A 16,323-nucleotide genomic window follows, 5' to 3' on the forward strand; every position below is an offset into this window, starting at 1 on the left:
AATTGCTGTAGGACCTGTGAGCATGAACTTCGCTTCACACATGAAATGGCGTGCACATCCCCCCATTTCCAGTTCATCTCGGCTAGCCAGCTCCTCCCCAAAAGCGCAGGACCATTTCCCGGGACAATCCAGAGTGGCAGCTGGTTCTCTGATCCATTATGTGTGACCACCAACATTGCACTGCCTAGCACTGGGATGATCTCTTTGGTGTATGTCCCTAATTGCGTGTCAATGCGTTCTAGTTTGGGTCTGCTAGCTCTAAGTGGCCATAGTTTCTCGAATTGTTGGACACTCAGAAGTGACTGGCTGGTTCCATGCGTACCGGGATGCCGTTTAATAGGACTTTCATCATTATAGGTGCCGTTTTTGTATATGAGCTGTGGATGTTTGCCACATGAACCCGCTGGACTTCAGCATCCATTGCTTTGTCCCAAGCATCAACCTGCCTCGCAGACCCCTCTTGTGGTTCATCTGCCTCGTAAATTAGCCATGCTGTGGGCTTCCTGCACATTCTGGCTAAATGTCCACTGAAGTTACAATTTCTACAGATAAATTGTTGAAACCTACAGGTTTTTGCAGCATGTCTGCCCCCGCACCTCCAGCATGTGCTGAGATTGTTGTGAACAAAAGAGCTGTTACTGGGCATTCCTCTCTGATTGTGTCTTTGATTACTCTTGAGCACTCTGTTATTGGGTGTCAATGGCCCCATCCCGGGATGTATTGTCCACTGTGATGGTATAAATGTCCGTTCAACCTGCCATTGTCTCTGTTGAGGACCCACTCGAGAGTCTGTTGTTGCCTGGGTGGTGTTGAATTGCCCTTTACTGCCTGTGGGGTTCTGAGTCGCGTTTACAATGTTAACTCCCTGATCCATCGCCACGTTAGAAGCAGAGTTGCGTGCGTATATTATCTTGGTTTCCTCCTCCCCCGCCATGAAGGTCTGAGTCATCAACGCAGCCGTTTCCAAGGTCAAGTCCTTGGTCTCAATTAGCTTTCTGAAAATCCCGGCATGACCAATGCCCTCAATGAAGAAATCCCTTAACATCTCCCCCTTGCAGGAGTCTGTGAACTTACAGAGGCTGGCCAAGCGGCCAAGGTCCGCAACGAAGTCCGGTATGCTCTGTCCTTCCCGACGTCGGTGTGTATCGAATCGGTGTTGGACCATGTGTAGACTGCTCACCGGTTTGAGGTGCTCACCGATCAGTTTGCTGAGTTCTTCAAAGGTTTTGTCCGCCGGCTTCTCGGGTGCGAGCAGGTCTTTCATCAGCGCGTACGTCTTAGGTCCACAGCTGGTCAATAGATGTGCCCTTCGCTTGTCAGCCGCTACATCTCCTAGCCAGTCCTCATGACAAAGCTCTGCTGGAGGTTCTCAACGAAATCATCCCAGTTCTCACCAACATAGTACCGTTCCTCTGTGCTACCGGTGGCCATTCTCATGAGTCATTGATTCCCGTTTCTCGTCGCCAAATGTTGAGTCCTTACACGCTACTATAAATTCACATGAGGCACATTCTGCAGACAAGGTCACTCTACGACCCTAACCTTTATTCACAGGACCAAGAAGTGATGACCCTGCGTGGGACCTCCCTTTATATACCTGGATGACCAGGTGAGGAGTGTCTCCCACAAGTTTACCCCCTGTGGTCAAGGTGTGCATTTCTTAGGTGTATACAGTATGCAGTGTTGTTACATGAAGGTTACATACATGAAAGGACTGACGGCTGGCTTTGGAGCCTTATGCGTGCTGTTGGGGAACAGCAGTCACCAGGGTCGCTGGCTCAAAGATCTGAAGGATCCATGGGAGGGTGGGGACGGCGGGGACATCAAGGCCACTCATCTTTTTGGGCTGTGTTAGCTTCGCTAGCTGGACCCCTCTGCCCCTGCTATCTGTGAAGGGCCCAGGTACAAGCCCACCTCCACCTTCTTCAGATGCCCCAGCAACTAGGCTCACTTTGGTCTCAGGAAAACAAAAGTGAGGCAGAGGAGCCGGCAAATCCCAACCTGCCTCGTTTTCATGGGATTGCTTGGCCTGCACCTACTGGCATCACTTTTCTTTGCCCCATTTCCTGTAATTATCGCTCGGGGAATAAGCGTTCCTGGGTGCTAATAACAGGAAAATGGATTCCTACATCTTTGGCCATTGCTTTCTTTTATATATAAGCACAGATATTCCCCAATTATCTGTTTTCAATGTCCAGGCACTGAAAACATAATTGGCATGATCCTTGCATTTCATTAAAAGTCTCTTACAGCCCACGCATTTTAGAAGTCAGATCAGTTTTGTGAAATATATATATTAGAAAACATAGCAATGCTTTCAAGGCAAAAAACCTCTGAAGATGTTCATAATGATGAGAAGATAAATCACAAGAGCACTTTCCAACTTGCATTCGGTCATTACTTAATTTTATTCAATTAATGTTTTTGTGGTTGTGTTGCACTGATCAGTAGCACCTTGTGATGTAAGTGGCAGTAATATCAGGGTTTATTTCACTGTCTGATACAGGGAACATCATTACTTCTCATTTATTTAAACATTGTTTTCTGTTGCTTTTGCTAGATTCAATTGCTAAGTAAATGGCTCTGCCACAAAGATGTAGAAACTGGTTATATTTATCCCAGTCGATCAAAGGCTTGCCGTAGGTGTTAAATTTATTGGCAAAATAATTTTGTTAAGCCTGAACTTCAATTTAAAATTTTACATTGAAAGTGGAACTTTAGTCCAAGGTCAATCCAATGAATGATGTGTACAACCCCATAATCAGTGTTTTGCTGCTGTAAAGCAAGTACACATCATTGTCGTATTTCCACCGAACTAAAAGAGGATGTTTGGGGAGCTCTGTAAATGTGAATATCAACAAGAAAAATACACCTGCACAGGACCGACAGTGTGCATTAACCCTGCTTTAAAGTTCTTTTTGCCCCTAAGGATGACAGCCTCTTTTCTTTTTGAATGATCTTCTACATCTTATTTTCCCCGGGCAGCATGCAAGGGCGGTCCAGTGATGACTCAATTTTCCACCTCCCCTTCCTCCCCTTTTTGGAGTGGCTGGCCTCCACTGTACATTGCCACACAATGACATGAGATTGGGAACTCAGCAGAATGTGGGGGCAACTCCATGTAACCCCCCTCCTCCTCCACCTTCTCCACTGTGCTGCACTTCTGAAGTTTTCCATTAGCGAGAATGTTCAGGTATTCAAAACTGAAACCGCAGTGGTAGAAGTTTTACAGTGAATTGCAGAATACCTTTTGTTCCTTCTGTTTGGTTTAACACTGTTGGTAACCCTAACTTTACTTGTTCAGATTCAAGCTTAAGGGCTTAAACCGCAGCACCTGTCTATCTGATGGGACGTGGAGTGATCAGCAACGATCCTGTGAACGTAAGCATTTTGTATACACGTTAAATAGCAAGTTTAACCATTCCCCGAGAGAAAATTTACATCTGCTATGCTACTGAAGGATAGTGGAAATACATAGGAACAGGAGTCGGCCATTTAACCCCTCGAGCCTGTTCCGCCATTCATTGAGATCATGGCTGATCTGTGACCTAACTCCATATAATTGAAGGAACAATTGGATACTGGGACTGTCAGGTCTTTCTCAGTGGATGAACTATGATGGACCGATCACCTTTATCGATCTCGTGATCAGGAGCCTTTCATTTGGTAATTGTTTGCAAACTTTGGGCTCAATTTTCCCCAGTGGTTTGTGCTGTTTTTTTTTGAGCAGGCTGCTTTTTTTGGTCAAAGTTGAAAAACCATAGTTTCCCCAATCAATTTGCGCCAGCGTAACTCAGTTAGTTACGAATATTTTAGGTAAGTTTTTTTTTCAGCCAAAGGGGGCGGAACCTGCCACCCGCGCCAATTTTGGCCATTTAGGCAAGTTTGGCCAGCTGAGAGTTACTTCAGTTCTGCTTAGGCCAGCATATGTGGCCTCTACAGAAAAACTTTCTGGAGAGTTAAAGAAATCGGCGCAGGTAAGGAAATCGGCACAGGTAAGTACAGCAGATGCCCGAACAGCAGCAGCAGTAAAAGTAAGAGAGAGGGAGAGAGAGAGAGGTGGGGGAGGGGGCGAGAGAAAGGTAGGGGGAGGGAGAGGGGGTGAGGGGGACGGGGAGGCCACTCGGCCTGGGCTAGGGGCAGGGGAGCGGACTGGGAAGCCACTTGGCCTGGGCTAAGGGCGGGGGAGCGGACCGGGAAGCCATTCGGCCTGGGCTAAGGGCGGGGGAGCGGACTGGGAGGCTACTCGTCCTGGGGGAGGGGAGTGGGATCGGCAAGGCACTCGGGACTGGGGTGGGTGGGTGGGAGAGCTGGAGCTGGACTGGCACCAGCAAGGGGCTCGGGTTGGGCTTGCCAAGCAGACTGGCAAGTCCTTCGGCCAGGGCTAGGGAGCGGGACCGGCTTTAATAATTGGAGGTAATATATTTTAATGTGTTTTTACGTTGCTGCAATATATTTGAATGTGTTTTTAAATTGATGCACTATGTTTTAATGTGTTGGGAGTTGGCTGTATGTTTCACTGCAGCCTCAGCTTGCATTGTGTCCCTGGTTACCATGGCAACCTGATCTTTTTGGCGCAGATCAAGGCTCCAGCCCCAAAACTAAAGGACAGGTTAGGCTGTGCCAAAATGGAGAAATCAAATGGGGAAACTTAGAACTTTTTTTTTGGCGAACTTAGGCCCCCAAAAAATGGGCGTAACTCTTCAAGTATGTCAAAAAAAATCTTTGGGGAAAATTGAGCCCAATGTGTTGAACATTTTTTCACAAAGGTGGTGTCCCCTATATCAAGCAATTACAAGGATTTTTTGCAACGTTAACATGTTTTTGGTTATTTCTTTTGAATAAATTCTGATAATATAGCGACTGCTGAAGGTATCATTGGGCGAACAGTCTGGGAAGAATCAACAAGACTAACGGAGAGCTGAGTGAACACAGAAGTGTGTGATCTCCCCCGATAGCTTAGTGGGTAAATGCACAACAGAGTGTATACCGACCAGAAGGTTCTGACTTTCTGCTGAGTTCATTGGGGTGTAACAATTGGTGTCAGCACCCCTGGGTTAAAGAAGGCAAAAATATGACGAGTTCCCCCTCAAGTGTCTGTTGCTGCATGGTACATGTTTGTGAACATGAAGTGAGGGCAGGATGAAACAGCCGCCAACACTCACTTCTCGGCTCACATGAAGAACATCCACTTGGGTAGGTTACTGTAAAGCATAAAACTCCTGGAAGGAAATGTTGATGGGGTGAGATGAAGAAGAGTGGGAGGTGGCTCCTGTGGAGTATAAACACCAGCATAGACCTGTTGGGTCGAATGGCCTGTTTCTGTGCAGCAAATACTATGTAATACCCATGGGACCATATTTTAACAAGAATCAGAAGAAGGGTGCAGAAAATTGGAGAGGGGGAGAGACAACTTTCACTATGCATGTTAAGTCAGCGTAGACTTCCTCACAATGAGAGGGGGGAAATTACTGCTCTTGTGCACAACTTAGCATCCAACTCAGGAATATCATTGCAGAATAGTAGGAGCAGCTCAAATGCCCAACCTCAGGAATAATATCTTCTGAAGCAGACCATAAAGGAAAGAAGATCCATTTTGGGCAATATGAAGAATATTTAGACTGTCCCATTTCATTGATTGGGAGTTTCTGCTGTACCATCCAGATGAGCCAAAAGGAAATGAGACACTTGGCTCAAGGGAAGAAGAAAGGGAATAAGTGGACTGCAAGTCATTTGGGGTCACTCTTGCATATTTCCCAGAGATTGGTTACAGAGTGGCAATGGCAGAAATGTAGAATGATGTATGTCTACTCAACTGGGGATTGTTTTCTAGCCGAGAGGGAGAATATATCTTACAAAAAATGGGCAAATAGCATATGATATGAAACCATTAATTCATACCTTAACCTATCTGGATTCTGGTCTGTGCTATCTTTGACCCAGCAGTGGCAGGCAGTGTATACCGTATGTATTATCAATGCAGTTGATGTTTGCCTTTGTTTTGTATCTTCTGCAGCTATCCAATGTTCACCTCCCACTCCACCAAAAAATGGAAAAATCCGTTTGCATCCTACAGGCCGGCCCAATAAAGTTTCGGTCTTTGGGGACATGATTTTCTATGAGTGCATGGAAGGTCTGGCTTTGATTGGAAATGAAACGGGCTTCTGCCTAGCCAATGGAAATTGGACAAATTCACCCCAATGTAAAGGCAAGTAATCCTGATAGCTAAATAAAATGACAGGAGTCTCTACCATGCGTGAGTTGCTCTAAAACTTGTATGATTTAAAAAATCGAGTAAGTGACTGCTGTATTCAGGTCTGTGCACTTAAGTGGAAGTATATCTCATGGGATTGTTACATTTCTGGTGTTCCGAAACCTCATTAACAATGATTTATAGTTTTTTTTCTCCTCCACATTTTATTTCAAGAAACCAAATGTTACAAACAGATTACATCGAAACATAGAAAATAGGTGCAGGAGTAGGCCATTCGAGCCTGTACCACCATTCGATAAGATCATGGCTGATCATTCCCTCAGTACCCCTTTCCTGCTTTCTCTCCATATCCCTTGATCCCCTTAGCCGTAAGAGCCATATCTAACTCACTCTTGTATATATCCAATGAACTGGCATCAACAACTCTCTGCGGCAGGGAATTCCACAGGTTAACAACTCTCTGAGCGAAGATGTTTCTCCTCATCTCTATCCAAAATGGCCTACCACTTATCCTAAGACTGTGTCCCCTGGTTCTGGACTTCCCCAACATCAGGGAAGTCCAGAACAGGGGACACAGTCTTAGGATCTACCCGCATCTAACCTGTCCCGTCCCGTCAGAATCTTGTATGTTTCTATGAGATTCCCTCTCATCCTTCTAAACTCCAATCTATAAAGGCCCAGTTGATCCAGTCTCTCCTCATATGTCAGTCCAGCTATCCCGGGAATCAGTCTGGTGAACCTTCGCTGCACTCCCTCAATAGCAAGAACATCCTTCCTCAGATTAAGAGACCAAAACTGAACACAATATTCCAGGTGAGGCCTTACCAAGGCCCTGTACAGCTGCAGTAAGACCTCCCTGCTCCTATACTCAAAGTCCCTAGCTAAGAAGGCCAACATACTATTTGCCTTCTTTACCGCCTGCTGTACCTGTATACCAATTTTCAATGACTGATGAACCATGACACCCAGGTCTCGTTGCACCTCCCCTTTTCCTAATCTGCCACCATTCAGATAATATTCTGTCTTTGCGTTTTTGCCCCCAAAGTGGATAACCTCACATTTATCCACATTATACTGCATCTGCCATGCATTTGCCCACTCACCTAACCTGTCTAAGTCACCCTGCAGCCTCTTAGCCTCCCCGTCACAGCTCACACCGCCACCCAGTTTAGTGTCATCTGCAACCTTGGACATATTACACTCAATTCCTTCATCCAAATCATTGATGTATATTGTAAAGAGCTGAGGTCCCAGAACTGAGCCCTGCGACATTCCAGTAGTCACTGCCTGCCATTCTGAAAAGGACCCATTTATCTCGACTCTCTGCTTCATGTCTGCCAACCAGTTCTCTATCCACATCAGTATATTACCCCCAATACTATGTGCTTTGATTTTGCACACCAATCTCTTGTGTGGGACCTTGTCAAAAGCCTTTTGAAAGTCCAAATACACCACATCCACTGGTTCGCTCTTGTTCACTCTATTAGTTACATCCTCAAAAAAATCCAGAAGATTTGTCAAGCATGATTTCCCCTTCATAAATCCATGCTGACTTGGACCGATCCTGTCACTGCTTTCCAAATGCGCTACTATTTCATCCTTAATAATTGATTCCAACATTTTCCCCACCACTGATGTCAGGCTAACCGGTCTATAATTACCCGCTTTCTCTCTCCCTCCCTTTTTAAAAAGTGGTGTTACATTAGCTACCCTCCAGTCCATAGGAACTGATCCAGAGTCAATAGACTGTTGGAAAATGATCACCAATGCATCCACTATTTCGAGGGCCACTTCCTTAAGTACTCTGGGATGCAGACTATCAGGCCCCGGGGATTTATCGGCCTTAAGGGGTAGGCCATTTAGGACAGAGATGAGGAGAGACTTCTTCACTCAGAGAGTTGTTGACCTGTGGAATTCCCTGCCGCAGAGAGTTATTGATGCCAGTTCATTGGATAAATTCAAGAGGGAGTTAGATATGGCCCTTACGGTTAAGGGGATCAAGGGGTATGGAAAGAAAGCAGGAAAGGGGTACTGAAGGAATGATCAGCCATGATCTCATTGAATGGCGGTGCAGGCTCGAACGGCCGAATGGCCTACTCCTGCACCTATTTTCTATGTTTCAATCCCATCAATTTCCCTCACACAATTTCCCGCTTAATAAGGATATCCTTCAGTTCCTCCTTCTCACTAGACCCTCGGTCCCCTAGTACTTCCGGAAGGTTATTTGTGTCTTCCTTAGTGAAGACAGAACCAAAGTATTTGTTCAACTGGTCTGCATTATAAATTCACCTGATTCTGACTGCAAGGGACCTACGTTTGTCTTCACTAATCTTTTTCTCTTCACATATCAAAAGAAGCTTTTGCTGTCAGTTTTTATGTTCCCGGCAAGCTTCTTCTCGGACTCTATTTTCCCCCTCTTAATTAATCCCTTTGTCCTCCTCTGCTGAATTCTAAATTTCTCCCAGTCCTCAGGATTGCTGCTTTTTCTGGCCAATTTATATGACTCTTTCTTGGATTTAACACTATCCCTAATTTCCCTTGTTAGCCACAGTTGAGCCACCTTCCCCATTTTATTTTTACTCCAGACAGGGATGTACAATTGCTGAAGTTCATCCATGTGATCTTTAAATGTTTGCCATTGCCTATCCACAAATTGGAACAGGAATACTGGCAACATTTAACAATTAATGGTTCACGTGGAAACAATATTTTTAAATTAAAAATTTAATACTGGTGTACATTCTCAACTCAGCTTTTAGAGAAGGGTATATTGACGATATAATTGTGCAATTTTGTACAGTAATTTAACATGCTCTAGGTCCAAGGTAACACTGTGAGACAGGGACACATAGGCAATCCCAACCCCGGTGTCACTTTTTGTGTACAGTTGAGGATAAATGGTGGTGTATGATTTATTTGCAGTAACTTGGCCCTCTTGCGACATGGGTGTTTTGTGGGGTCTGTGAGTGAGGAACCTTTTGTAAAGGTGTCTGAGGAGAGGATCCAGACTGATTAATATTTTCCCAGGTTTAAGGCATATGTCTAATGTCTAATCTACACATATGCAGTGGAAAATGTTCTCCAAAATTGGGGGAATGCTTTTCTCTCGACCCCAGGAAAAGACCTCGCAGACAGGAGATGGGGGGTATAAGGTGACATATGTACATTTAGCAGTATTTCAAACTGAAACACAATGAGCACAGTAAGTATCCTAGTTAGTAATAGACAAGATCTCCTGAGAATGCCCATCCTGAGTCTTGGGGAACAGGAGAAGCAGACTTCTTTAATGTTCAGACTTTTCCATGTGGAGATTTCTTGCAAATATTGAGATCCAAAGGACTGATTGTCCCCCAAGACAAGCCCAGATAAGTTCTCCATTGCTGATGAAAAGAGTCGAAAGGTAGGAACCTTTCTCCTGCAATGCAGGTTGGCTTTCTCTGCATCCACCCATTCCTCCATGTTCTTGTCTTCTTCCTCTAAGTAACATTAATACAGTGGAATTCACAAAAGGGACATCCAATGTGTGTGGGGGGGGGGCGGGGGGATGATAGGGATAATGAAGACTAACCCCAAAGCCATGCTACAACCCGCTGACCCACATCAGCGAGAAGAAGAAAAGAATGGTCCAAAAAACACACGACAGTGGCTCATCCAAAACTCTGCTGGCCACCACTCTGAACAAACTTTGTATGTAAAAACACAGCCTAGCAACTGTCAATATCCAGTTTCTGTAGGAGAGATTAGGAAGTGGTGTTGCACTGACACAATGATGTGAAAGGTATAATGATGTCACTTCTGCGCCATTACATGATTATGAAGTTCCCATCTGTTATGTTCCCCCAGGCATCTCTGCCCCTGTTTGCAGTCAGTGATGCCTCAAGAATTGGCGCACATGGGTGTGACCAACACAAAAATTGTCGCATATACTCTCGTTCACTGTATCATTGCAAAATAGGAAGTGTACCAGCTGCTTTTGCATAGGGACAAACATTGGTTATATGATAAAGTACAATGAATTCAAAGCCCATCTTACAAGTTGTTTTTGTGTTATAGAAGTGAAATGTGTACCACCACCAAAAATAGTCAATGGATTTTTGGTGTTTGCACTCAAAAGAAGCTATAACTTCAAGGAGTCTGTTGAGTTCGGCTGTATTGAAAATTACATCTTGGATGGTTCAAGGGCAATCACATGCGAGAAGACAGGAAACTGGACTCCAAAGCCCATGTGTCGAGGTGAGATGAATTGAATTGGAATTACGAGGGTAGCTTGTATCAAATTACCTGTCGCTAACACACAGCTCATCACAACTCATAGGGTTATAGAATCATAGAATGTTTACAGCACGGAAGAAGGCCATTTGACCCATCGAGCCCGTTCCAACTCTCAGCTAGTCCCATTCACCTGCACTTTCCCCGTAGCACTGCAATTTTTTCTCCTTCAAATACTTATTCAACTCCCCTTTGAAAGATAAAAGTGAGTCTGCTTCCACTACCCTTCTGGCAGTGCATTCCAGATCTTAACCACTCGCTGTGTAAAAAAACGTTTTTTCTTACGTCGCCTTTGGTTCTTTTGCCCATCACCTTAAATCTGTGTCTTCTGGTTCTCAACCCTTCTGCCAATGGGAACAGTTTCTCTCTATCTACCCTGTCTAGACCCCTCATGATTTTGAACACCTCGATAAAATCTCCTCTCAATCTTCACTGCTCTAAGGAGAACAACACCAGCTTCTCCAGTCTATCCACGTAATTGAAGTCCCTCATTCCTGGAATCATTCTTTTCTGCATCTTCTCTAAGGCTTTCACATCCTTCCTAAAATGCATTGCCCAGAATTGGACACAGTACTCCAGCTGGGGCCAAATCAATGTTTTATATAGGTTTGTCATCATTTCCACACTTTTGTACTCTATACCTCTATCCTTGTTTTCAAATCCCTCCATGGCCTCGACTGTCCCTGTAATCTTGTCCAGTCCTATAAGCCTTCGAGATATCAGCATTCCTCCAATTCTGGTCTTTAACGTATCCCTGATTGTAATCGCTTCTGCTATTCCCATTTACACCTCTTCTAGTCCCATCTTTTGTTTTTTTACTTGTCCTACTACCATCTCCTTTTGCTTTATACAATCATACCTTTTATCAATTTAATCTCTCCTGCCTTTCACCCTATTACGGACCTTCCCTTTTGTTCTTTCCTCCCTGCCCCTCTTTCCCTGCTTCTGCACTTGCTTAAAACCTGTTATACTGTATCTCTAACATTTTTGCAGTTCTGACGAAATGTCATTTGACGTGAAAAGTTAACTCTGTTTTTCTTTGCACAGATGCTGCCTGACCTGCTGAGAATTTGCAGCATTTTCTGTTTTTATTTTATATTATATATTAATACAAGCTGTTGCTGTTGTTATTGTATATTCCAATATGTAACGTGGATACAAACATAGGGCCCAAGTTTCGGCCTCAGTTGCTCCTGATTTTTTGGAGCAACTGGTGTAGAACGGAGTATCTTAGAAAATCAAATTCTCGGCATTTATTTTGCTCCAGTTCGAGTCAGTTAGAACAGTTTCACTTTGGAACAGAATTTTTTTTTTCCAAAAGGGGGCGTGTCCGGCCACTTACGCCTGTTTTCAAAGTTTCGGCAGTGAAAACTTACTCCAAACTAACTTAGAATGGAGTAAGTGAAGATTTTTGTACGCTTGAAAAAACCTTGTCTACACTTTAGAAAATCAGGCGTAGGTTACAAATCAGGCGTAGGGAATCGCGGGGGGGGGGGGGTACAGGGGGGTTTAAAGGGAAGTTTACAAACATTAAACACTTCAGTTTTACAAATAAAGAGCCATCATCAATAATAAATGATACAAACATCAATAAATCAACCAATAAATCAATCAAAAAAATTAATAAGAAATATTTTTTTTAAATCAATAAATAAAACATTTTCTACTTACCGACTGCAGCACCGGGAGCCCTCCAACAGCGTGCTGGGATGCCCCCCCCCCCCAGTGTGTCTCTGTCAGTGTCTCTATCTCTCTATCTGTCTGTGTGTGTCTCTCACTCTCTGGCTGTCAGTGTCTGTGTTTCTGACAGCGAGGGGAGGGGGAGGAGGGGGGTAGAGGGAGAGAGGAGGGGGGTTGAGGGAGAGAGGGGGGGCAGGGGGAGGGAGGGAAGGGGAAGGAGGGGGAAGGAGGGAAGGGGAGGAGGGGGAGGGGGGGGCGAGGGCGACGAGGTTGAGGCAGGGAAGGGGAGGGGGAGGAGGAGGAAAAATGGAAGGGGGAGAGGAGAAGCGGGGGGGAAAGGAGAAGGGGGGAGGCTGAACGGGCCGGGCCCAAGACTTCGGGCGGGGCCCGGTCCCCAGCACCAGATTTACAGGTAGGTGGCGTTGGGTCGGGTCGGGTCCGGGGTCCGGGGTTGGGAGTGCGGGTCGGGTCCGGTCCGGGCGGGGGGGGGGGGGGCGGTCGAGAGCACGGGTCGGGTCGTGGGGGAGGGAGGGAGAGTGGGTCGGTTCGTGTCGGGGGCGGGGGGAGGGAGGGAGAGGGAGATCAGGTCGGGCGTGGGGGGGGGGAGCGTGGGTCGGGTCCAGTCCGGGGCGTCCGGTCTGGGGGTGGGGAAGCGGGAGTCGGGTCGGGTCAGGAGGTGGGAGGAGCCTTATTCACGCAGCCCCAGTGAGGCCATTCGGCCAGGGCTCGGGGCTGCGTGCTTCGGGCTCCTCCCACACAGTTTTGGGCGCCTGGAGCTACTGCACATGCGCGCCCACTGTAGCGTGCATGTGCAGAGGTCCCGGCACTGTTTTCAGTGCAGGGACCTAGCTCCGCCCCCTACAGCTCATGCTGCGCTGCGCCCGGCCCAAGAGGACCAGCAGGGAGCCGGAGAATCTGGACGTTTTTTTTAGGCGCACTTTGTGGTGCGAAAAACGGGCATCCAGGAACGGCGCGGCCCGAAACTTGGGCCCATAGCTTGGCTTGTACATCTCATCTCAACTTACAAAGTGATAATAGGGTGAGATTTGGGTTGGTGTTTGGGACAGGAGCCCGATTTTCTGCTGGGACGAGGACATCAACAGATTTTATTGACTTGAGTCTTGTGTGCCATTGCTTATTTTCTCACTGGTGCTGTATAAGGTTGTGATATCTTGATTAAATGGGATATCGAAGAAATGTGACCTTATCAGTGTTGTATCTGAAAACAAAATTTATCAGTAAGATGTGCTTTTTCTTTTCGAGCTCCCTGCATTCTACCTGTAAAAAGAGCACGTATATTCTACAATGGAAAGAAGCTCTGGATAGACGATCTCTCAAAGAAGAGAATACTGCATGCAGAAAGAGTGGCCTTTTACTGCAAAAACAAAGAACGAAACTGTGGATACCCAGTTCTGGCTCAGTGCATAGACAGTAAAGTTCAACTTCCTTCGTGCTTTGAAGGTGAGAATGATTCTAGGCATGAAGATGTGTGAAAATCTCTTACGTTAATTATATTATTACACTTCAATAATATTTAATTGTTTGAAATGTCTACAAGAAAATCTCAGAGCTGATATAAGCCAATGACTGTGGAGCATCACAGATGTATTGCGTCTCTCTATTACTATATTATATGCACAGTCTACACCCCACTCTGATGGTTAACCATCTCATTTCTCCCCTCTGGTTTCTCCATGGCAAATGACACGAGAGTAACCTTCTCCCAAAGGGCTCAGAATAATGTTTTGAATGGATCTACTTTTAATGCTTGATTATTCCAATCCTCTCTTGGCTGGTTACCCATCTTCCACCTTCCATAAACTTTGGCTCGTCCAAACCTATGCTGCCTATATCCTAACTTGTACCAAGTCCCGTTCACCCGTCACCATTGTGCTCGCTGACCTACATTGGCTCCCGGTTCAGGAATACCTCGAATTTACAATTCTCATCCTTGTGTTCAAATCGCTCCATGGCCTCGCCCCTCCCTCTCTCTGTGACCTCCTCCAGCCCTGCAACCATCTGAGAACTCTGCCTTGCTCCAATTCCGTTGGCCTCTTGTGTATCCCAGATTTCCTTTACCCCACCATTGGTGGCTGCGCCTTCAGCTGACTAGGCCCAAAGCTCTGTAATTTCTTCCCGAAACCTCTGTGCCTTTCTCATCTCATTTAAAACCTACCTCGTTGACCAAACTTTAGGTCAGCTGTCCTAATATCTCCTTATGTGACTCTGTGTCAAATACTGTCTGATAATCGCTCCTGTGAAGCGCCTTGGGTCGTTTTACTATGATAAAGGCGCTATATAAATGCAAGTTGTTGTTCTCGCCTCTTCCCATCAGCCCAGAACTAAAAGTCTTATGCTCCCAGGTTGACAATCAACAATTTGCTTTTCTATCCCACTTCTTCGTGCAGAAAAACACATGAATGTGCTTTATGGAGTGGTGGAAAACAGTGGAAGTCAGAGCGTTTGTTTTATAAATGACATAAGTTGACAGGAAGTGCACACAGACAAAATGTTTAAATTAAGATAATGGTTCCTGCCCACAATTGCTTACTTTTTACTTCCGGCAAGGTATGGGGCCTTTTCTGAGCCCTTAGCAGGACTCACTCTTGCTCTCAGGTATGAAGAGTTCCACCAAGGCCTACTAAGAGTGCGAAGGGCAAACATCATGGGATGGAACTCTTTTGACAAGCCCACATGACGTGGGCCTCCCCATGGAAAATGGCAGAACGAAAAACTCAGGAGGAAATCTGGCGGAATTGGGTTCTGCGTCAGCTTCAGGTATCTTGTGAGGCCATTTGTCTGCGTTCCACCCAGAGTCTAATTAAAATGAGAATTTTCAATATATGACCCTATCTCCACCATTTGAGACAGGGTCTACAGCCTTCACTTTGGCCTGCTGTGTGTTTCGTTCCCCTAGCCTTGTGCTGGCCGAGCAGGCCCATCGGAATTTCAAGCCCCTTATGTGTGTGGATCTCCTGTGGGGTCATGCACAGGAAGTGCACACAGACAAAATGTTTAAATTAAGATAATGGTTCCTGTCCACAATTGATTACTTTACTTCCGGCAAGGTATGGGGCCTTTTCTGAGCCCTTAGCAGGACTCACTCTTGCTCTCAGGTATGAAGAGGGGTCATGCACAGGGTGTCATGACTAAGTCATGACGAAGGAGCTAACTGGACCAGGGCATGCAGACATTTTAAAGTCACTGGCGAGAGGGTGTAATTATAGCGCAACAAGTCTACATAGGCAGTTTCCATGATAAATATGGACCAAGGAATCTGTGCAGACATAGAATTTATAATATTATGGATGGATGGAAGGCACATTTGACAGGACAGCTGCAGAGTGACAGATGGGAGGGTGCCTTGGAAGGATATCACTGGAGAAATAGAGATGAAATTTCATTGGCATGAACTCAATAACCTTGTGTATTTCTTTTTCAGAACCTTCAAAAATATCCTACAATCTTTATTATAGATCACTTCCGTCGGAAATAGCACAGTGTTAAAGCAGGAACAATAGAACCATTGCCATCAGCCAAGTATCATTTATAATGAAATATGATCCCAACAATGATCAAAGCTTTGTAAAGTGTACACAAATCTCAATTAGCAACACACAATTTGTTACTTAATACAAGATCATATTTGCAGCACCTGCTTTTTGCCAGGCGACTGATGATTTTCTTTTCAGACATCACTTGAGCTATCAAAGATATTGCAACGCTGCTAATAATCATGTTGGTGCTATGTACATTTTTAACTGCATCTAGTTTATTGTCAAAATCCAAATTACACTTGTATTCGTAGATAATGCTAACACATCATATATTATACTTTGGTTGACACATAAAATCACTAAAACCAATAAAATCTTTGTTAATTGAACTACATATCTTTGTTTCATTTAAGTTTCATGATGGATTTGCATTGGTTAGATATTTGGATCAATGCACTATTTTCAGTTATCTTTGCTTTTCATCCTTATAGGTGGTACTGGTTTGTGCTTAGCCTGTTTCAATCCAGTAGAGGAAGCGGGTAGAGCAAGTTGCAATTAGCTTTCGTTTTATCCTGGGGAATAAGGAAATTAAACAAATACTTTGTATCTGTCTTCATGGAAGAAGATGCAAAAAACCTCCCAGAAATAGTGGAAAACCAAGGG

At 45.1% G+C, this 16,323-nt stretch overlaps 1 protein-coding gene across 1 annotated transcript in view; it reads left to right on the forward strand.

Moving 5' to 3' along the window:
- LOC139226231 (beta-2-glycoprotein 1-like) overlaps nucleotides 1-15,670 on the forward strand; it is a 69,710-nt gene extending 54,040 nt beyond the window's left edge. Inside the window, exons 4-8 of the mRNA XM_070856853.1 lie at nucleotides 3,305-3,381; nucleotides 6,017-6,208; nucleotides 10,268-10,447; nucleotides 13,427-13,624; nucleotides 15,606-15,670. Coding sequence (XP_070712954.1) covers nucleotides 3,305-3,381; nucleotides 6,017-6,208; nucleotides 10,268-10,447; nucleotides 13,427-13,624; nucleotides 15,606-15,670 — 712 coding nt within the window. The remainder of the gene's footprint in view (nucleotides 1-3,304; nucleotides 3,382-6,016; nucleotides 6,209-10,267; nucleotides 10,448-13,426; nucleotides 13,625-15,605) is intronic.
- The last annotated feature ends 653 nt before the right edge of the window (nucleotides 15,671-16,323 follow it).

The sequence above is a fragment of the Pristiophorus japonicus genome, chromosome 16 (genome assembly GCF_044704955.1).
Source record: "Pristiophorus japonicus isolate sPriJap1 chromosome 16, sPriJap1.hap1, whole genome shotgun sequence".
Taxonomy (NCBI): Eukaryota; Metazoa; Chordata; class Chondrichthyes; family Pristiophoridae; genus Pristiophorus; species Pristiophorus japonicus.